Source organism: Salmo salar, chromosome ssa05, assembly GCF_905237065.1.
Source record: "Salmo salar chromosome ssa05, Ssal_v3.1, whole genome shotgun sequence".
Lineage (NCBI taxonomy): Eukaryota > Metazoa > Chordata > Actinopteri > Salmoniformes > Salmonidae > Salmo > Salmo salar.
The window spans coordinates 10,344,258-10,366,534 of record NC_059446.1 but is presented as its reverse complement, the minus strand read 5'-3'; the positions used below and the strand labels follow the sequence as shown (position 1 = coordinate 10,366,534).

Below are 22,277 nucleotides of genomic sequence, written 5' to 3'. Positions count from 1 at the left end.
GCCGCCAGCCAGTCCAGCGCAGCCAGAGCCGCCCGCCAGTCCGGCGCAGCCAGAGCCGCCCGCCAGTCCGGCGCCGCCAGAGTCGCCCTCCAGTCCGGGGCCCGCGGCGAGGGACCCCGCTCTAGAGGTGCCACCAAAGTGGGGTGAGCCAGTGGTGGAGCGGGGTCTGCGTCCCGCTCCAGAGTCGCCACCGCAGAGAAATGCCCACCCAGACCCTCCCCTATAGGTTCAGGTTTTGCGGCCGGAGTCCGCACCTTTGGGGGGGTACTGTCACGCCCTGACCTGAGAGAGCCTTTTTATGTCTCTATTTAGGTTTGGTCAGGGTGTGAGTTGGGTGGGCATTCTATGTCCTTTTTTCTATGCTTTTGTGTTTCTTTGTTTTGGCCTGGTATGGCTCTCAATCATGGACAGCTGTACATCGTTGTCGCTGATTGGGAGTCATACTTAGGCAGCCTGTTTTCCTTTGGGGTATTGTGGGTAGTTGATTTCTGTCTTGTGTGTGTTCACCTGGCAGAACTGTTGGCTTTCGTTTTCTTGTTTGTTTTAAAGTGTTTCGTTAAATATAATTATGACCACTTACCACGCTGCATCTTGGTCCCCTCTTCCAGACGATCGTTACAGACGGCCTAGGAACAGTGGGCTAACTGCCTTGCTCAGAGGCAAAACGACATATTTTTACCTTGTCAGCTCGGGAATTCAATCTTGCAACCTTTCTGTTACAAGTCCAACGCTCTAACCACTAGGCTACCTGCCGCCCCAATATACACATGGTTAGCAGATGTTATTGCGAGTGTAGTGAAATGCTTGTGCTTCTAGTTCCGACAGTGCAGCAATATCTATCAAGTAATCGAACAATTCCACAACTACGTAATACACACAAATCTAGAATAAGAATATCTACAGTTGAAGTTGGAAGTTTACATACACCTTAGCTAAATACATTTAAACTCAGTTTTTCACAATTCCTGACATTTAATCCTAGTAAAAATTCCCTGTCTTAGGTCAGTTAGGATCACCACTTTATTTTAAGAATGTGAAATGTTAGAATAATAGTAGAGAGAATGATTTATTTCAGCTTTTATTTCTTTCATCACATTCCCAGTGGGTCAGAAGTTTACATACACTCAATTAGTATTTGGCAGCATTGCCTTTAAATTGTTTAACTTGGGTCAAACGTTTTGGGTAGCCTTCCACAAGTTTCCCACAAAGTATCTATGAATTTTGGCCCATTCCCCCTGACAGAGCTGGTGTAACTGAGTCAGGTTTGTAGGCCTCCTTGCTCGCGCATGCTTTTTCAGTTCTGCCCACACATTTTCTATGGGATTGAGGTCAGGGCTTTGTGATGGCCACTCCAATATCTTGACTTTGTTGTCCTTGAGCCATTTTGCCACAACTTTGGAAGTATGCTTGGTCATTGTCCATTTGGAAGACTCATTTGCGACCAAGCTTTAACTTCCTGAATGATGTCTTGAGATGTTGCTTCAATATATCCACATCATTTCCCTGCCTCATGATGCCATCTATTTTGTGAAGTGCACCAGTCCCTCCTGCAGCAAAGCACCCCTACAACATGATGCTGCCACCCCCGTGCTTCACGGTTGGGATGGTGTTCTCCGGCTTGCAAGCCTCCCCCTTTTTCCTCCAAACATAACGATGGTTATTATGGCCAAACAGTTCTATTTTTGTTTCATCAGACCAGAGGACATTTCTCCAAAAAGTACAATCTTTGTCCCCATGTGCAGTTGCAAACCGTAGTCTGGCTTTTGATGGCGGTTTTGGAGCAGTGGCTTCTTCCTTGCTAAGCGGTCTTTCAGGTTATGTCAATATAGGACTCGTTTTACAGTGGATATAGATACTTTTGTACCTATATCCTCCAGCATCTTCACAAAGTCTTTTGATGTAGTTCTGGGATTGATTAGCACTTTTCGCACCAAAGTACATTCATCTCTAGGACGTTCATCTCTCCTTCCTGGTGTATATACTTTCTGTGGCGTACAGCAGGTCAGCCACCAGGGGGAGACTCGTCGAAGGCTGGTGACAGACGGAGTATAAATCACGAGGCGATGGCTCCATCTGCTGGACGTGCCAGATCTCGACGGGATCTCCGGCCAGGACTAATTGGGGCTGATTGGTGAGTAATCAAGAGCTGATTGCTCACCAGCTGTACAAGTCCCATAAAGTTGCCAGAAGGGCAGCACACAGGGGAGAGACTGGGGGAGGAAAGGACTCCCATATAGTTGGGGATGGTACCAGAGGTAACAGGAGGGAGTTCAGTTTTTGATCCACACAGGATACAGCAAGACCTGGAGCCCAGAAGACGGTATCCCGGAGAGGTTCTCTTGGGGGAGACCTATTTTCTTTTGGACTTTTATTTTAGTAAACACCTTTGAAACTGAGCTAATCCTACTCTGTCCGTGTCTGATCTGTGTAAACGTTTTGATCCAACACCCTGGTCTGCCACATTGCATACTATTGTTTGTACAGATGAACGTGGTACCTTCAGGCGTTTGGAAATTGCTCTCAAGGATGAACCAGACTTGTGGAGGTCTACATTTTTTTTTCTGAGGTCTTGGCTGATTTCTTTAGATTTTCCTATGATGTCAAGCAAAGAGGCACTAAATTTGAAGGTCGGCCTTGAAATACATCAACAGGTACTCCTCCAATTGACTCAAATGATGTCAATTAGCCTATCAGAAGCTTCTAAAGCCATGACATAATTTTCTGGAATTTTCCAAGCTGTTTTAAGGCACAGTCAATGTAGTGCATGTAAACTTCTGACCCACTGGAATTGTGATACAGTGAATAAGTGAAATAATCTGTCTGTAAACAATTGTTGGGAAAATTACTTGTGTCATGCACAAAGTAGATGTCCTAACCGACTTTCCAAAACTATAGTTTGTTTACAAAAAATGTGTGGAGTGGTTAAAAAATGAGTTTTAATGACTCCAACCTAAGTGTATGTAAACTTCTGACTTCAACTGTACATGTAAATATATGGATGAGCAATGACCGAGTGGCATCGGCAAGATGCAATAGATGGTATAAAATACAGTATATTTATAATTTGAGGAGACCTGGAGAACATCAACTTGGCTGGAGTAACAGCCTGTGGGTCTCCAGGGCCAGGCTTGAATTACTTTGATGTATTGTAGTAGTATATACAGTTAAAGAGAGACAGGCAGATGTACCTTGTGGAATGTGAGACAGTCCTTGCAGTCATCCAGATTCACGTTCATCTCTTTGGAGTCAAAGTCGTACAGGGCTTTGCAGAGGGCTAAAGGCTGAGATTGGAATTGTGGCTGGGTCTGGGACTGTTGGGATTGACACTGTGGTGGAGTCTGCTGCTGGTCAATAATCTGTATCATGTTAGCAGCGACCAGCCCACTACTGCTGTTCGTGTCTCCATAATACCAGTTCTCATCCACCTTCTGTCTCAGAATGATGATGTCACCAGACGCCATGTCAATCACTCCTGGGACGTTCTCTCTGTGGTCGTACAGGGCTCTGGCAATGAACTGGACACAGGATGGGGAAAATAGAGTTTGTTACTGTACGTTTGCCAGGAGGTATATGCAGGACAGGTCTATTTTGTTCTTAGCTAGAGGCCAGCTGAATGTATTCTTTCTAGAAGGGTGTGAATCTGGGACAATGAGGTGTTTGAACTCACTGGTTAATCGATGACATTCATTGATCTATTAACTCCGGAGGAATAAAGAGAACCAGCAGGGTGGCGTGTGACCATCGAGGACTAATGTAACTCAATAGCCCTGACGTTCTGTAGAGTCTTGTTGGACATTTTTAATGACAGAATTATTCATAAAAATAGTCAAATAAAAACAAATAGTGTGTTTGAACAGTTTGGGGCGAGAAGCCCCTAACTTTGTTTCCATGCCATGCTTCTTCTACTTTCCCATGATGTCAGATGTAAACGGTGTCTCATTGCCAAGACAATCACCTGCTTCTCCTTCTGGTCTAACACAGGACTCTGAGTCTCTGACATCGATCTACTCTGCCTCCCAAATGGCACCCTATTCCCTATATAGTGCACTACTACCGCATAGGGCTCTGGTCAACAGTAGGTAAGGAGCCTTGGCTTGTGCCAGCCAGAATGGCTCATAGGCTCCTGCTCCTATCTCCTGTTTCCGTAGCATGAGGCAGCTTGATGTACACCCCCCTGGACAGGACGCTAGACTAGCACAGGGCCCAAAGGTAGTGTACAATACAGGGAGCCATTTGGGCCTCAGCCTAGTCTGACAAACTGGGAGCGGGAGTCAGGAACTGTATTTACAGAGTCTCAGAACAGCAGTTCTGATCCCCTCCAACAAAGCCAGCGGCGTACACAACAAAGTGGGGAAAGAAGAGGCGTTTCAACAGTCATGATACCTATCAGTAAACTTAGCCTTGACTGTTATTTCTATTGAACTGCTCAGATAAGAGCCTCTTATTATAATGTCATGCAATACATTGTACTATTTTGTAGTGCTACATTTTTCATTGAATGCAGTGTATTGAATGCAGTGTATTTCATATTGGGGGGTGAAATCAAGCCTGACAATATATCAAATTAATGAATAATATATGTGAATCTGATACAGATATTTGGACCCTTCACAACATAAATCAAAATGCACTGTAAAAATCACTGTAGCAGCACTACTGTATACCAGCATGGATCAAATCCCTGTAGGAGCACTACTGTATACCAGCATGGATCAAATCCCTGTAGGAGCAATACTGTATACCAGCATGGATCAAATCCCTGTAGGAGCACTACTGTATACCAGCATGGATCAAATCACTGTAGGAGCACTACTGTATACCAGCATGGATCAAATCACTGTAGGAGCACTACTGTATACCAGCATGGATCAAATCACTGTAGGAGCACTACTGTATACCAGCATGGATCAAATCTCTGTAGGAGCACTACTGTATACCAGCATGGATCAAATCACTGTAGGAGCACTACTGTATACCAGCATGGATCAAATCACTGTAGGAGCACTACTGTATACCAGAATGGATCAAATCCCTGTAGGAGCAATATACCAGCATGGATCAAATCACTGTAGGAGCACTACTGTATACCAGCATGGATCAAATCACTGTAGGAGCACTACTGTATACCAGCATGGATCAAATCCCTGTAGGAGCACTACTGTATACCAGCATGGATCAAATCACTGTAGGAGCAATATACCAGCATGGATCAAATCCCTGTAGGAGCACTACTGTATACCAGCATGGATCAAATCCCTGTAGGAGCACTACTGTATACCAGCATGGCTCAAATCCCTGTAGGAGCACTACTGTATACCAGCATGGATCAAATCACTGTAGGAGCACTACTGTATACCAGCATGGATCAAATCACTGTAGGAGCACTACTGTATACCAGCATGGATCAAATCACTGTAGGAGCACTACTGTATACCAGCATGGATCAAATCACTGTAGGAGCACTACTGTATACCAGCATGGATCAAATCACTGTAGGAGCACTACTGTATACCAGCACTATGTTCCACTTTAAAATGTATGTCAAACAAAAACCGGTGATTACAAAGTTAAACAAACCATACAACTCTTTGCACACTTAACAAATTTTACCAAAACACATTTAGTTGAAGATCAGTCCAAATGTAAAGTTTAGTAACAGAATACTGGTTGGTGCTGTCATTCTGCACTAGTCAGAGTGATGAGTTTCACATCATAACTTCAAAGGAGAGTGGATCCATAATAACACTCAGCCCTATAGGCTACTCACCTCATTCTTTCCTGGCTGTCTCTCTCTGTGCTGCTGATCAGAATGTGGGTTCTGTTGTTGTTGTTTCTGATGCTGCTGCTGGGCCTCCCTGCCCCTGGCAGAGGATACCATATATCGGGCAGACGGTTTGTTTCTGTCCCGTCCTGGCCCCATGGACCCTTGGTTGAGCCCCTTCAAGAGCCGAACCAGGAGGTTAGGGGGCAGCTCCTCCACCGACCTGGCCTGGACCAGGGTATGACACTCTGGGCAGTGGAGCTCAATCTTGGCCCCGGGCCTGGAGGTCTCCTGTTGATGCAGGCTGGGCTTCCAGGAGGTATCCTGGCAAGGCAGGACCTTGGCTGAAACATCCAGCCGCTCTAAACACAGCGGGCACTCCAATAAGTCCAACACAGCCAGCTTCTCCATCTTAGAATGGGTGCAGGGTTCTGCTTCGGTGTGGCTATGTGTTCTCATTCATCAGACTGATTACAGCATCCTGGGAAGGAGGATAAGGAAATCATAAGTTATATAAAGATTTTCCTTAAAAGAATCTCCCATGTATACAATTCTATACTACGTAATGTATTGTTATTACATTAAATACAGGCTAGTGATCATATTTTCCACTTGTAAACATCGCATCGAATACGGTTGCTTCTTCTCTTGAGCGGTGCAGATCGCGCATAAGTGTCATGTCACCTGCGGTGAGGCCTACTGTTCAGGTAACCGGAAGTGCAATACCAAGCGACATACCTGTCCACTCAATCGAAAAACACATCAACGTAGAATCGCTGTAATGAATAACGTACCGTGCTTGTTAAAATTACAGACAGTAGACGGTAGATTTCAATAAACGTATGAAAATAAATTGCAACAAAAATTGTTTACGCGCTGGAACTGTCTCTTGCGCTTCGGCTGACGCAGTAGAAAGCCGCACAATTGACAAATCTCCTTGTCGATTTACAGACACGCGTTTCAATGCAATGTTTTAAATTCAACCCACATATTTGTCCACAATATCAATACATAGCCTACCTCTTTTGTCGGAATCACTCTTCTAAAGGCAAGTATGCTAACAAACATTCCCACGTCCAAACTGAACACGTTTTGCAACTGCACTTGCCAGACACTCGTATCGGTTTACATGTCTCACTCCTTAACCCTTGACTGGTAGCTGGCGGAGATTTCGCCACTAAATCATTATTTGTGGTTGTACACAATCAAAACTGGAAAGGTACGTAGTCAGCCCATAACCAAACCATCACCACACAGTAGGCTATGTCGCCAAACTGTAAAATGCAGACAAGTCACATACATTATCTTTCTTTAGTTTATCAAAAGGGTAATAGTTATTTTTCTTATGTAATATTTTGAAGTAGGCTTGCCCATATACGGGCTGTGACGATTTAACTGAATATAAAATGGGTACTACTGTGAAGCTATAATGAAGATTGTGTCTGTACAATAGAAATTGATGCTGGCAGAAAGCAGGAGGCCTATCAGCATGCTAATGATTTGAAAAGTGGCATGATGTTGCCTTTATAGTCCGAGCCGGCTGTCTCTCTCTATCATGTATCATGTACTCCCTCTAGTGGTAGTAGATACATTTCACATATTTCATCTGAAAACAGAGAAATCTGCTATTACCATCTTTTAACTACGTATTATTACAGGGCAATAAAGAAATATTACAATATTTCAGGCTCAAACCTCTGACATTTAATGCATTTTCTTGGAAACTCTTTGAACTTTAATTACGTCAGTTAAATGACAATGATGAGGGAAGTAAGAGGAGGTGGTGGTGATGATGATGTGGGTGATGAAATGCCAGATTTTCATTCACACACTTAACTCCAAATTCCCTTTCTTACATCCAATGGATAAATAATTTACCCATATAAACCAGGTTTCCATCCAACCTTTTCATACGAGTAAAAGTACATGTCAGATAAAAAAAATGTCACGAAAGGCCTGATGGATACAGCAAATTTGTCGGCAAACTACTAATGTCTACAAAACATAATACGCTTTAATTATGCGAGAAATTGCAGTGGAAACTCCATATGCGCAAATATTGATATAATAACCATCATATCGAAGTACTGAAGTCACGCGATGGATGATATGTTGTGTGGTCCTCCCACTACGACTCGGGAAAGCATGTAGTTTATTAGACAAAAAATTAAATAAATTGTGATGAACTTCACAGGGTGATGAAATTGGATGGTGGTGAGCTTGATGCTGCTTTCCAATAAATAATTGTTATTTGTCAAAAGGCAGCCAAGCATCAATCATCATGTCACCAGAATAAGACCTGATGCTTGGCTGCCTTTTGACAAATTAAAATGATCTAGCTTTTATCCATAATAATCTCATCCTGAAGTTAGCCTAATCTCATCATGAAGTTAGCCTAATCTCATCATGAAGTTAGCCTAATCTCATCATGAAGTTAGCCTAATCTCATCATGAAGTTAGCCTAATCTCATCATGAAGTTAGCCTAATCTCATCATGAAGTTAGCCTAATCTCATCATGAAGTTAGCCTAATCTCATCATGAATTAGCCTAATCTCATCAAAGTTAGCCTAATCTCATCATGAAGTTAGCCTAATCTCATCATGAAGTTAGCCTAATCTCATCATGAAGTTAGCCTAATCTCATCATGAAGTTAGCCTAATCTCATCATGAAGTTAGCCGACTAGCAACAACCGGATGTTCCGGTTATCAGGAGAAATGGAAAGACCCTGTGGCGCCACTTCCTGTTTTGGACGTTAAACAAGGCTACATATACGATAGAGGCCTCTAGTGGCCAAAAGGCCGTATTAGCATGGGCAGCGCCATTAAGGGTTTGCACCATTTTAATGTAGCGAACTGGGTGAGACTTCCGACTTCATTGTCTGATCCCTGTTGGTTGACACTGTTGGAGTCATGTCCAACCGGGTCATCAGGAGAGATCAACCAATCGTGAAGAAGAAAATGTACTACTTCAAAATGGAGATAGCATGGGCAGCGCCTTTGAGGCTTTCACAGACGCCATAATTGCACGGATACAATGAGGCCTCTTTCTATCTCTCTGTGCCACACCCCATCTTAACTCCTCCACATTTACTGGATTGGTTGAACAGTGCAGTTCTTCTCGTCCAACATAGTAAATGTCAATCCTGGACACCCCATTTAGTATGGTATGTTACGTTTCATATGGTATGGATTCATTTGTGGATGTCCATCATCCATTTAGTATGGTATGTTACATTTCGTATGGTATGGATTCATTTGTTGATGTCCATCATCCATTTAGTAGGATATGTTACGAATTACAATCAAATAAAAAATGTACTGTCACGTGCCAAATACAACGGGTGTAGACCTTTCTGTGAAATGCTTACTTACGAGCTCTTTCCCAACAATGCAGAGTTAAAAAGTAAGAACAATTTGCTAAATAAAAAATGGAAATAGTAACATAATAAAATAACAATAACAAGGCTATATACAAGGAGAACCAGTACCGAGTGAATGTGCAGGGGTACGAGGTAGTTGAGGTATAATTGAGGTAATATGTACACGTAGGTAGGGGTTAAAAGTGACTAGGCAATCAGGATAGGTAATAAACAGAGTAGCAGCAGCAGATGTGAAGAGTGTTAAAGAGTCTGAAAATGTGTGTGTGTGTGTGGCGTCAATATGCTTGTGTGTGTTTTGTGTGTATTGGAGTGTCAGTGTAGTATGTGAGTGTGTGGGTAAAGTCCAGTGAGTGTGCACAGAGCCAGTGCAAGAGACTTAGTGCAATTTTTTTATTCGATTCGTACAATATGTTACAACGTTGCGAAACGTATCACATGGTACGAATTCCAATTCGTTGTGGCTAACGTTAGCTAGGTGGCTAGGTGGCAAATGCTAACATAAGCTAGGTGGCTAACGTTAGCTAGGCTAGGGGTTAGGGTTTGGAGTTATGTTAAAGGGATAGGGGAATGGTTAGCTAACATGCTAAGAAGTTGCAAAGTATCGAATTAGCTAAAATGCTAAAGTTGTCCGTGATGAGATTCAAACACGCAACCTTTGGGTTGCTAGACGTTTATGTCATATTCGTTTTTGCCTTAAGTAACCTTCTGTCTTATGTAACCATACAAAACTTAACATATCATACTAATTTGAGTCTCACAGATTTACATTAACTATGTTACGTCTAGTCTATGAGAGCAGGCTGTCTCATCAAGACCAGGATGTAGGGGATCTAGTTTCAGGCAGGTTAGATTAGTAGCCTACCCACACTGTGTCTGCGAGTTGTTGGCTAGAGCGCACGTGCCAAGACCAGAGTTTATTTTCTTATTTAAATGTTTTATTTCACCTTTATTTAACCAGGTAGGCCAGTTGAGAACAAGTTCTCATTTACAACTGCGACCTGGCCAAGATAAAGCAAAGCAGTGCGACAAAAACAACAACAGAGTTACACATGGAGTAAACAAACGTACAGTCAGTGGGCACATTCGCAGAGTGGGCACATTCACTATATAACGTAAAATGTTTTGTGACAAAACCATCAGTATGGAGTTGTAAAAACAAACCATCAGAGTTGTAAATACAATGGAAACCAAGTAATCTTGTATTTTGAATTAGGTACATGGGAATTTAACTGCAAAAGTAATTTTTATGGGCATTACTTCATCTTAGTATATTCACATGAAAATCTGTTGCCAATTGGATAAAAACCTAGCTATTGGCTGTGTACTAAAAGTTCAGGACATCCACTTAAATCTTTTAAACAAGTATGAATCTTTTATTTCTTTTGCACATCAACAGAACACCAGAGCACAGGCAATTCTTAAAATATAGCTTTTAGAAAGAGGGATAGAGAGGGAGAGAGGGATGGAGAGAGAGGGATGGAGAGAGAGAAAGAGAGATGGAGAGAGAGAGGGATGGAGAGAGAGAGAGGGATGGAGAGAGAGAGAGAGAGAGAGAGGGATGGAGAGAGAGATGGAGAGAGAGGGAGGGATGGATGGAGAATGATAGAAAGAGAGAGATACTTGTCATTACTTATTCACATGTTGACGCAGGACACACAGTCCAAGCATTACAGCAGCCAATGGCTGTTTAGTGGAAAGGTATAGTTAGGCTATGATAAACACAGGATCATTTTTATTTTATATTTTTAATTTAATGAAGCAAGTCAGTTAAGAACAAACTCTTATTTACAATGACGGCCGACACCGGCCAAAGCCGGACAACACTGAGGCCAATTGTGCGCCCGCCCTATAGGACGCCCAATCACGGCCGGTTGTGATACAGCCTGGAATCGAACCAGGGTATCTGTAGTGACGCCTCAAGCGTTAAAATGCAGTGCCTTAGACCGCTGCGCCGCTCGGGAGCCCTAATATTTCATTGGAACAGAGCATTTTGACTGTACATTATTTCTTCTGGATAATAATACCTCTACACTGACAGGACTCATGGTATAACTCGGGCCCTGAGTTTGTGCTGGTCATGTGATCTCACCAGGAAATACTGTAGTCTGTAACTAGGGTCCTGAGTTTCTCCTGATCATTTGATCTCACCAGGAAATACTACAGTCGGTAACTGGGGTCCTGAGTTTCTCCTGGTCATGTGATCTCGCCAGGAAATACTGTAGTCTATAACTAGGGTCCTGAGTTTCTCCTGGTCATTTGATCTCACCAAGAAATACTACAGTCTATAACTAGGGCCCTGAGTTTCTCCTGTATTTGTTTCCATGACTCCGCAAGCTCTTTTGAAGTCAATATGCCGATAACACCATCAAGTCGAGCACAGCTGGACAGTCAGTGTGTTGGCCTGGTGGTATCTCTAGGGGTTAGCTGGGAGTGGTATCTCTAGGGGTTAGCTGGGAGTGGTATCTCTAGGGGTTAGCTGGGAGTGGTATCTCTAGGGTTAGTTGTGAGCTGGGAGTGGTATCTCTAGGGGTTAGCTGGGAGTGGTATCTCTAGGGGTTAGCTGGGAGTGGTATCTCTAGGGGTTAGCTGGGAGTGGTATCTCTAGGGGTTAGCTGGGAGTGGTATCTCTAGGGGTTAGCTGGGAGTGGTATCTCTAGGGGTTAGCTGGGAGTGGTATCTCTAGGGTTAGTTGTGAGCTGGGAGTGGTATCTCTAGGGGTTAGCTGGGAGTGGTATCTCTAGGGGTTAGCTGGGAGTGGTATCTCTAGGGGTTAGCTGGGAGTGGTATCTCTAGGGGTTAGCTGGGAGTGGTATCTCTAGGGTTAGTTGTGAGCTGGGAGTGGTATCTCTAGGGGTTAGCTGGGAGTGGTATCTCTAGGGGTTAGCTGGGAGTGGTATCTCTAGGGGTTAGCTGGGAGTGGTATCTCTAGGTGTTAGCTGGGAGTGGTATCTCTAGGGGTTAGCTGGGAGTGGTATCTCTAGGGGTTAGCTGGGAGTGGTATCTCTAGGGTTAGTTGTGAGCTGGGAGTGGTATCTCTAGGGGTTGCTGGGAGTTGTATCTCTAGGGGTTAGCTGGGAGTGGTATGTCTAGGGGTTAGCTGGGAGTGGTATCTCTAGGGGTTAGCTGGGAGTGGTATCTCTAGGGTTAGTTGTGAGCTGGAGTGGTATCTCTAGGGGTTAGCTGGGAGTGGTATCTCTAGGGGTTAGCTGGGAGTGGTATCTCTAGGGGTTAGCTGGGAGTGGTATCTCTAGGGTTGTTAGCTGGGAGTGGTATCTCTAGGGGTGAGCTGGGAGTGGTATCTCTAGGGTTAGTTGTGAGCTGGGAGTGGTATCTCTAGGGGTTAGCTGGGAGTGGTATCTCTAGGGGTTAGCTGGGAGTTGGTATCTCTAGGGGTTAGCTGGGAGTGGTATCTCTAGGGGTTAGCTGGGAGTGGTATCTCTAGGGTTAGTTGTGAGCTGGGAGTGGTATCTCTAGGGGTTAGCTGGGAGTGGTATCTCTAGGGGTTAGCTGGGAGTGGTATCTCTAGGGGTTGGCTGGGAGTGGTATCTCTAGGTGTTAGCTGGGAGTGGTATCTCTAGGGGTTAGCTGGGAGTGGTATCTCTAGGGGTTTAGCTGGGAGTGGTATCTCTAGGTGTTAGCTGGGAGTGGTATCTCTAGGGGTTAGCTGGGAGTGGTATCTCTAGGGGTTAGCTGGGAGTGGTATCTCTAGGTGTTAGCTGGGAGTGGTATCTCTAGGGGTTAGCTGGGAGTGGTATCTCTAGGGGTTAGCTGGGAGTGGTATCTCTAGGGGTTAGCTGGGAGTGGTATCTCTAGGGTTAGTTGTAGCTGGGAGTGGTATCTCTAGGGGTTAGCTGGGAGTGGTATCTCTAGGGGTTAGCTGGGAGTGGTATCTCTAGGGGTTAGCTGGGAGTGGTATCTCTAGGGGTTAGCTGGGAGTGGTATCTCTAGGGTTAGTTGTGAGCTGGGAGTGGTATCTCTAGGGGTTAGCTGGGAGTGGTATCTCTAGGGGTTAGCTGGGAGTGGTATCTCTAGGGGTTAGCTGGGAGTGGTATCTCTAGGGGTTAGCTGGGAGTGGTGGGGAGTGGTATCTCTAGGGGTTAGCTGGGAGTGGTATCTCTAGGGGTTAGCTGGGAGTGGTATCTCTAGGGGTTAGCTGGGAGTGGTATCTCTAGGTGTTAGCTGGGAGTGGTTCCAGGTTAGCTGGGAGTGGTATCTCTGGGGGTTAGCTGGGAGTGGTATCTCTAGGGGTTAGCTGGGAGTGGTATCTCTAGGTGTTAGCTGGGAGTGGTATCTCTAGGGGTTAGCTGGGAGTGGTATCTCTAGGTGTTAGCTGGGAGTGGTATCTCTAGGGGTTAGCTGGGAGTGGTATCTCTAGGTGTTAGCTGGGAGTGGTATCTCTAGGGGTTAGCTGGGAGTGGTTCTCTAGGGTAGCTGGGAGTGGTATCTCTAGGTGTTAGCTGGGAGTGGTATCTCTAGGGGTTAGCTGGGAGTGGTATCTCTAGGGGTTAGCTGGGAGTGGTATCTCTAGGGGTTAGCTGGGAGTGGTATCTCTAGGGTTAGTTGTGAGCTGGGAGTGCTGTCTCAGGGAATATCAGGCCCTGTCACACACTGCAGCATGAGGAGGAGAGGAGAGTCTCTCTCTCAATCTTTCTCTCCCTCTCTGTCTCTGGCCTGCATGGCTTTCATGTTTTATTTAAAGTCCTGTCTAACTCAGAGTGCTGCTAACTCATTGAATGTGATTTGTTTGAGCAATGCCTCTCGCAGTGTGTGTGTGTGTTCAGGTGTATGTGCTTGTGTTCCTGTGTGTGTGTGTGTGTGTGTGTGTGTGTGTGTGTGTGTGTGTGTGTGTGTGTGTGTGTGTGTGTGTGTGTGTGTGTGTGTGTGTGTCATAGAAAATTGGACTCAAAAACTATATTTTGGTATTTGTTTCATTAGTCCACTGTTGATACAATCCTAAAATGTTTTGCATGTCAGCAATCAATTTTTCAAGTTATTGAATTTTCAAAATACAGAACGTGTCATGCATCATCCTACAAAACCTATCATACTATGTCATACTGCATCATACTGTATCATACTGCATCATCCTGCAAAACGCATCATACTGCATCATACTGCATCATCCTGCAAAACGCATCATACTGCATCATCCTGCGTCATACTGCACAATCTTGCAAAACGCATCATACTGCATCATACTGCATCATCCTGCAAAATGTATCATACTGCATCATGTATCATACTGCATCATCCTGCGTCATACTGAAAAATGTATCGGACTGCATCATACTTCATCATCTTGCAAAACGCATCATACTGCATCATACTGCATTCTGTATCATTCTGCATCATACTGCATCATTCTGCAAAACGCATCATACTGCGTCATACTGCATCATCCTTCAAAATGCATCACGCTGCATAATGTATCATGCTGTAGATTACTGTAAACGGACCAAACTATATCATACTGCATCATCCTGCAAAACGTATCATACTGCATTATATTGTATCATACTTCATCATACTGCATCATACTGCAAAATGTATTATACTGCATCATACTGCATCATCTTGCAAAATGCATCATACTGCATCACACTGCATCACACTGCATCACACTGCATCATACTGTAAAAGGACAATACTGCATCAAATCAAATCAAAGTTTATTTGTCACGTGCGCCGAATACAGTGAAATGCTTACTTACAGGCACTAACCAATAGTGCAAAAAAGGCTATTAGGTGAACAATAGGTAAGTAAAGAAATAAAAACAACACTAAAAAGACAGTGAGAAAAATAACAGTAGCGAGGCTACATACAGACACCGGTTAGTCAGGCTGATTGAGGTAGTATGTACATGTAGATATGGTTAAAGTGACTATGCATATATGATAAACAGAGAGTAGCAGCAGGGTAAAAGAGGGGTTGGCGGGTGGCGGGACACAATGCAGAGGGCCCGGTTAGCCAATGTGCGGGAGCACTGGTTGGTCGGCCCAATTGAGTTAGTATGTACATGAATGTGTAGTTAAAGTGACTATGCATATATGATAAACAGAGAGTAGCAGCAGCGTAAAAGAGGTGTTAGGGTCATGATCATGCTGCATCATCCTGCAAAACACATCATACTGCATCATACTGCATCATCCTGCAAAATGCATCATCCTGCAAAACACATCATACTGCATCATACTGCATCATCCTGCAAAATGCATCATCCTGCAAAACACATCATGCTGCATCATACTGCATCATACTTCATCATACTGCATCATCCTGCAAAATGCATCATACTACATCATACTGCATCATCCTGCAAAATGCATCATACTGTTTCATACTGCATCATACTACATCATCCTGCAAAACGCATCATACTGCATCATAATACATCATCCTGAAAAACGCATCATACTGCAAACGCATCATACTATATCATACTGCAAAACACATCATACTGCATCATCCTGCAAAACGCATCATACTGCATCATCCTGCAAAATGCATCATACTGATTCATACTGTAAACGGACCATACTGCAACACACTGCATCCTACATACTGCATCATGCTACAAAATGCATCATACTGCATCGTACTGCATCATTATGCATCATTATGCATCACACTACACCACACTGCATCATACTGCATCATACTGCAAAACCTGATTGCTGACATGCAAAACATTGTTGGGATTGTATCAACAGTGGACTAATGAAACAAATACCAAAATATAGTTTTTGAATGGTATTTCCTTTATGTGTGTATGTGCATCTGCATGAATATAATGTAGGTGTGTCTGTGCACACAGTCGCACCAGTCTTGCAAGGTGTTAGTCATGCAGCATAGCTAATCCTACAGCAGCAGTATTTTGAGGGGGATTAACAGTAAATCTAACAGCTCTTTTGTTTATGTCACCAAGGCCATGCATTACACTTTTCCTGTTCTGACCAGATAGTCCCTCAGTGCCAAAGTGGCATTCCTTCTGACAGTATAGTTTTGAGGTACTGGATAAAATGTGTTAGGCTACTCATGTCTTTTACCTACCAAGACCCTAGGACATATAATCTAGATCAGGGGTCTCCAACCTTTTCCTTCATAAGAGCTACTTCATATTAATAACATGTTAAAAGGTATATTGTAGAGATGTGCTACTTCATATTAATAACATGTTAAAAGGTATATTGTAGAGATGTGCTACTTCATATTAATAACATGTTAAAAGGTATAGTGTAGAGATGTGCTACTTCATATTAATAACATGTTAAAAGGTATATTGTAGAGATGTGCTACTTCATATTAATAACATGTTAAAAGGTATAGTGTAGAGATGTGCTACTTCATATTAATAACATGTTAAAAGGTATATTGTAGAGATGTGCTACTTCATATTAATAACATGTTAAAAGGTATAGTGTAGAGATGTGCTACTTCATATTAATAACATGTTAAAAGGTATACTGTAGAGATGTGCTACTTCATATTAATAACATGTTAAAAGGTATAGTGTAGAGATGTGCTACTTCATATTAATAACATGTTAAAAGGTTTACTGTAGAGATGTGCTACTTCATGTTAATAACATGTTAAAAGGTATAGTGTAGAGATGTGCTACTTCATATTAATAACATGTTAAAAGGTATAGTGTAGAGATGTGCTACTTCATATTAATAACATGTTAAAAGGTATACTGTAGAGATGTGCTACTTCATATTAATAACATGTTAAAAGGTATATTGTAGAGATGTGCTACTTCATATTATCATGTTAATAAAAGGTTGCTGCCTAGTAGGACATCCATTGAATTGTTCCAGCAATGCATTGAAAGCGCGGGCGTGGCACTCTGCCAAGTTCTGTAATCTTTCCATAAGGTTTTGAAGTAACTCCTCGTGTCTTCCAATGGTGGCTCCTTGGGAGGAGACTGGTTGTGAGTCTGCTGGGTCAGTCATGGCCAGTTCGTACTATCAGGACTCAGGATAAGACCCAGATGCAGACACAGGAGGAGGGTAGTACAATGTTCAGAGTTTATTTTAGAACAAAGGCAAAAGGTAAGTCAAGACAGCCAAAGAGTCGTAATCCAAATCAAATTCAGGCAGGTACAGGACGGCAGGTAGGGTCAGCGTCAGGACAGGCAGAAAGGTCAGAACTGGGAAGAGAAACAAAAACTAGAGCACATGAAACACGGGAACACGCTGGTGGGACTTGACGGGATAAGATGAACTGGCAACAGACAAACAGAAAACACAGGTATAAATACACAGGGGATAATGGGGTGAGATGGGAGACACGCTGGTGGGACTTGACAGGATAAGATGAACTGGCAACAGACAAACAGAAAACACAGGTATAAATACACAGGGGATAATGGGGTGAGATGGGAGACACGCTGGTGGGACTTGACGGGATAAGACGAACTGGCATCTGACAAACAGAAAACACAGGTATAAATACACAGGGGATAATGGGGTGAGATGGGAGACACGCTGGTGGGGGGGGTGGAGACAAGCACAAAGACAGGTGAAACAGATCCGGATGTGACATACTTCATATTAATAACATGTTAAAAAGTCTACTGTACTACTCTCTCTCACTCAGACTGTTGTAGTCTAGTTTGGAATACTAAAAGTAAACAGGTCAAACCGGACCAACCTGAACATCTGCATTGTACCATGGATATGTCTATGTGGTGGGAGGGCAGTTGTGTGTGTGGGAGCGGTCAGGCGTACGTGCGGGGGGGGGGCATGTGTGCCCGACTGTGTCTTTTTGTGTATTTGCGTGTGTATGTTTTCTTGCACTTTCCCAGATGGGTTCTCCCTGGGCCCTCCCCTGCAGATGGAGTCAGTCCTCTCTCTCTCTCTCTCTCTCTCTCTCTCTCTCACTCACTCACTCAGCCAGGAGAGGAAACAACAGAGCATTGTGCTAATGGTTTACAGTAAGTTGACTTTTCAATCCTGGGCTAGTTAATCAGGCCTGTCTGAAAGCCTGCAATGTAATTTAGAAAGGACCGATGTGGCTGGCAGTAGGCTGAGTGGAAGAGTAGGTGTGTGTGCGTACGCAGGTGGTCCGTAGCCAGCTCCTTCCAAACATCTATCTGCAGCAGAAAGCTACTTCACAGTTGCACAGTAGTTTCTCTCTCCGCCCACAGTTAGTTGCAGCAGACAAGCAGGCACATAGTGTAATAAATATTTATGGTGATGTGATGAATAAATGAGATTCCCTACACCCTATTTCCCTATATAGTGCACTACTTTTGTCCAGAGCCCTAAGGGACCCTATTCCCTATATATTGCAGTCATCATACCTTACCTGCTATGTCACGGTGACCTCCTCCTATGAGTGGTGTCAGCCTATTGTCTTCCTCTATACATTGCAGCTATAGGCGTTACCAGGCTGGAGGCTGTTTACATCGACACTAATCTGACTTAATGGCAAACCTCGTCTTTGTGTTTGTATGTACAGATGTCGGATCTTAATTTGATCACTCTATCCAGGCTGTATCGCAGTCGTCCGGGTTTGGCCGGGGTGGGCCGTCATTGTAAATAAGAATTTGTTCTTAACTGACATGCCTAGTTAAATAAAGGTAAACAAATATATATATATAAACTTATTTTTATTTTATTTTTTTATATTGTTTTACATTTTCCGCACATCAGGAACTTGAAATGAGCCTTGGGACTTCGAAAAGTTCACTTAAAAGCTGCAGTTCTATTTCTCTCCATGCGGGAGGGAGGGGGGGGGGCAGCAGTCGAGTCATTCAGTCCAGTGCCAGCTATCAAATTCATCCTCCCTCTCTCGCGGTTGTCACTAGTTACCACAGCCACAAAGTCAAAATTGTCTATATTGAAAAAATTCATGAAAACAAAAATCTGCTTTTTGGTCTTAATTTAAGGTTCGGGTTAGACATAAGGTTAACAACATGGTTCAGGTTAGAGTTCAGATTCTGATTTTATCAGATTTTTATATCAGATTTTAAGAAGATAAATCAAGGTGGTGACCCGATCCTGTAGGTTCATGCTCTACAACATTCGCAGAGTACGACCCTGCCTTACACAGGAAGCGGCGCAGGTCCTAATCCAGGCACTTGTCATCTCCTGTGTGGATTACTGCAACTCCCTGTTGGCGGGGCTCCCTGCCTGTGCCATTAAACCCCTACAACTCATCCAGAATGCCGCAGCCCGTCTGGTGTTCAACCTTCCCAAGTTCTCTCACGTCACCCCGCTCCTCAGAACACTCCACTGGCTTCCAGTTGAAGCTCGCATCTGCTACAAGACCATGATGCTTGCCTACGGAGCTGTGAGGGGAACGGCATCTCCGTACCTTCAGGCTCTGATCAGTCCCTACACCCAAACGAGGGCACTGCGTTCATCCACCTCTGGCCTGCTGGCCCCCCTACCTCTGAGGAAGCACAGTTCCCGCTCAGCCCAGTCAAAACTGTTCGCTGCTCTGGCACCCCAATGGTGGAACAAGCTCCCTCATGACGCCAGGACAGCGGAGTCAATCACCACCTTCCGGAGACACCTGAAACCCCACCTCTTTAAGGAATACCTGGGATAGGATAAAGTAATCCTTCTAACCCCCCCTCCAAAAAAAGATATAGATGTACTATTGTAAAGTGGTTGTTCCACTGGATATCATAAGGTGAATCCACCAATTTGTAAGTCGCTCTGGATAAGAGCGTCTGCTAAATGACGTAAATGTAAATGTAAATGTAGAAATAGGCAGCTTTTAGCCATAATTGTGAATTTGTGGCTGTGGTGACGAGTGACGACCCTATCTCTCTCACTGAAGCACTAAAAGCACAGGACAGAATAATAATAACTGTCCTACTGAAGACGGATAGGTCCTAATACTGCAACAGACAAATATCCTCAAATCCATCTGAAATGTATCCATACACATCAACAACTGTCGTTTTATAGAACTTTATAACACAAAATAGATATTGATCTCCTCTACGACATACAAGTGCAAAGTGTATCCAAAATGCATATACAGTGCATTCTGAAAATATTCAGATCCCTTGACTTTTGTTACATTACAACCTTATTCTAAAATGTATTCAATTATTCTTTTTCCTCGTCAATCTACACACAATACCCCGTAGTGACAACAGTTTTTATTTCAAATTTTTTGCAATGATTTATTCATGCTGAAAGGTATTTTTTAAGGAGTGGGGCAGTCCCGCTCCATTCGTAATATTTGAGCTTTTATTGAAAATACAGTGTTGGAAAGACTGGGATGGTGAGTGGGCTGGACTGCAACCCACGACGACTCTAACATATGTGTGCCGGGGTCAGCGACTGTGCCGCAGGGGTGGGCAACTCCTGTCCTCAAGGGCCTGATTGGTGTCACACTTCTTCTCCATCCCTAACAAACACAGCTGATTAATCAAATTACATTCTAATCTGAAGATCATGATTAGGTGATTATTGGAGTCAGGTGTGTTAGCTGTGGCTGGGGGCAAAACTGTGACACCAGGCCATCGAGGACTGGAGTTGCCCCCCCCCCTGTAAAAGAAAAGTCTGCTCCATCCTGGCACTGAGGCACCATTCATTTATTCAGACTATTGCTTGCCTTGAACATATAATAAAAACAATATTAAAAAAAAACATTTTTCCTAACAAAAAATACATCCATTTATTATAATCAGTCCACCGCTCCGCCCTCTTTGTGCTTTACGCTTGAGTACAGTACCGATCTATTTTTTTTATGATATCGCTATGTAGCCTATACCGTTGTGTCTTACTTAAATCATATGTGACATTTGAATTGTCAATTTTGTATATTTTTCTACTACACATTTCTATGCTAATATACCTTGACTCCCCATTCGCTGGTATCTAATTAAATAGATGTCTGCACCAGCTTGTTACTCACAGCAGGTGTGTACTTAAGTCCGTGTCTCTTCTCTTGTCTTCCGTTGTACAAAACTGATGAAGGCACAAGGCCCAACCCCCCCCCATAAAATTGTATGGTTTCGAATATGGATTAAAGATGTATATCTCTTCTTAGTTTAATCCATATTCGAAAGCATACATTTTTTAAATATATATATTTGCATTTCAGCTTCCCTGGGTTATTCCTTTTCATGGTTTGAGTGTGAGTACCTTTTGAACATACTTTACTTGAACTGGTCCCCTGTGGACCTCCAGTCTAACATGCTGACCAGACCGGACAGTGCGCGAGCGTCGCAAAATACATTTAGAAATCCATGTTATTCAATTATTGCCCCCACACTGCTCGCGAGCGTCTGCGATGCCAAGGGCTAAAATAGAACTCCTTTCTATTTCTGACGCAGATCGCGCTGCAAGTCCTGCCTCTCCCATCTCCTCATTGGTTTATAGAAGCAGGTACCCATGTGCCATCTCCTCATTGGTTATACCCACGTGGGTGATTGAAAGACGAACTGTTTTGCCGGTCATCGTGGTAATACTATGAAAGTTTAGATGCCGATCACCATATACATTGAAAGATGAAAAAGACTGGAAGGAGGAGAGATGACTAGAAACGATTCGGCTGACCGTTTTATGTGTGGATTAATTGTCGGAGTAGAGGACCCTGTGCATTTCAGATAAAATAACGACTCATTGTTTATATCCCAGGACAAATTAGCTAGCAACAGCAAGCTAGCTAAATAGGACAAATTAGCTAGCAAGTGCAAGCTAACTAGCTAAATTGCCATACATGTTTAATGCTTTTCGACCTGTCCCCAAATTAATGTCATTGGTTCAGAGTTTGGTTCAGATATTTCTTCAGATATTCATATCCTCCTGTTGCAGGATTATTTTCCTCCAAAACAAAACAGGTCAAATTAAGAGATGACATCTGTAACAGCATAGTAGCTCAACCTGACCCAGCAGGTAGTTTATAAGTATTTTTTCAAACTCATGCTGTGGTTTATTTGTGTCGGGTGGGGGGTGGGTGTGTGTTTGTATGAGTCATCCCCCCCCACACACACACACACACACACTCTCTCTCTCTCTCTCTCTCTCTCGCTCTCTCTCTCTCCATCCCATCAAAATTGAAACAGTTCTTCTGTACCTACCCATCTCTGAACTCCCTTTGAACACGGGAGATGCCTTTGCTTCGTGTTGACTGTGGGGCTGCTGAAGCACTGCCGTCGCAGTCTCT

At 43.5% G+C, this 22,277-nt stretch overlaps 1 protein-coding gene across 4 annotated transcripts in view; it reads right to left on the bottom strand.

Moving 5' to 3' along the window:
• The window catches only part of sh3rf2 (SH3 domain containing ring finger 2), a 48,954-nt gene extending 42,009 nt beyond the window's left edge, over positions 1-6,945 (bottom strand). For 3 of the 4 annotated variants that reach the window (XM_014198672.2, XM_014198670.2, XM_014198673.2), the window contains exons 1-3: positions 6,782-6,945; positions 5,768-6,242; positions 3,189-3,515 (exon numbers count right to left, since the gene is read on the bottom strand). In XM_014198672.2, coding sequence (XP_014054147.2) covers positions 3,189-3,515; positions 5,768-6,220 — 780 coding nt within the window. In that variant the 5' untranslated portion in view covers positions 6,221-6,242; positions 6,782-6,945. The remainder of the gene's footprint in view (positions 1-3,188; positions 3,516-5,767; positions 6,243-6,781) is intronic. The other variant, XM_014198675.2, reaches the window with a different exon arrangement.
• Between the last annotated feature and the right edge of the window lie 15,332 nt (positions 6,946-22,277).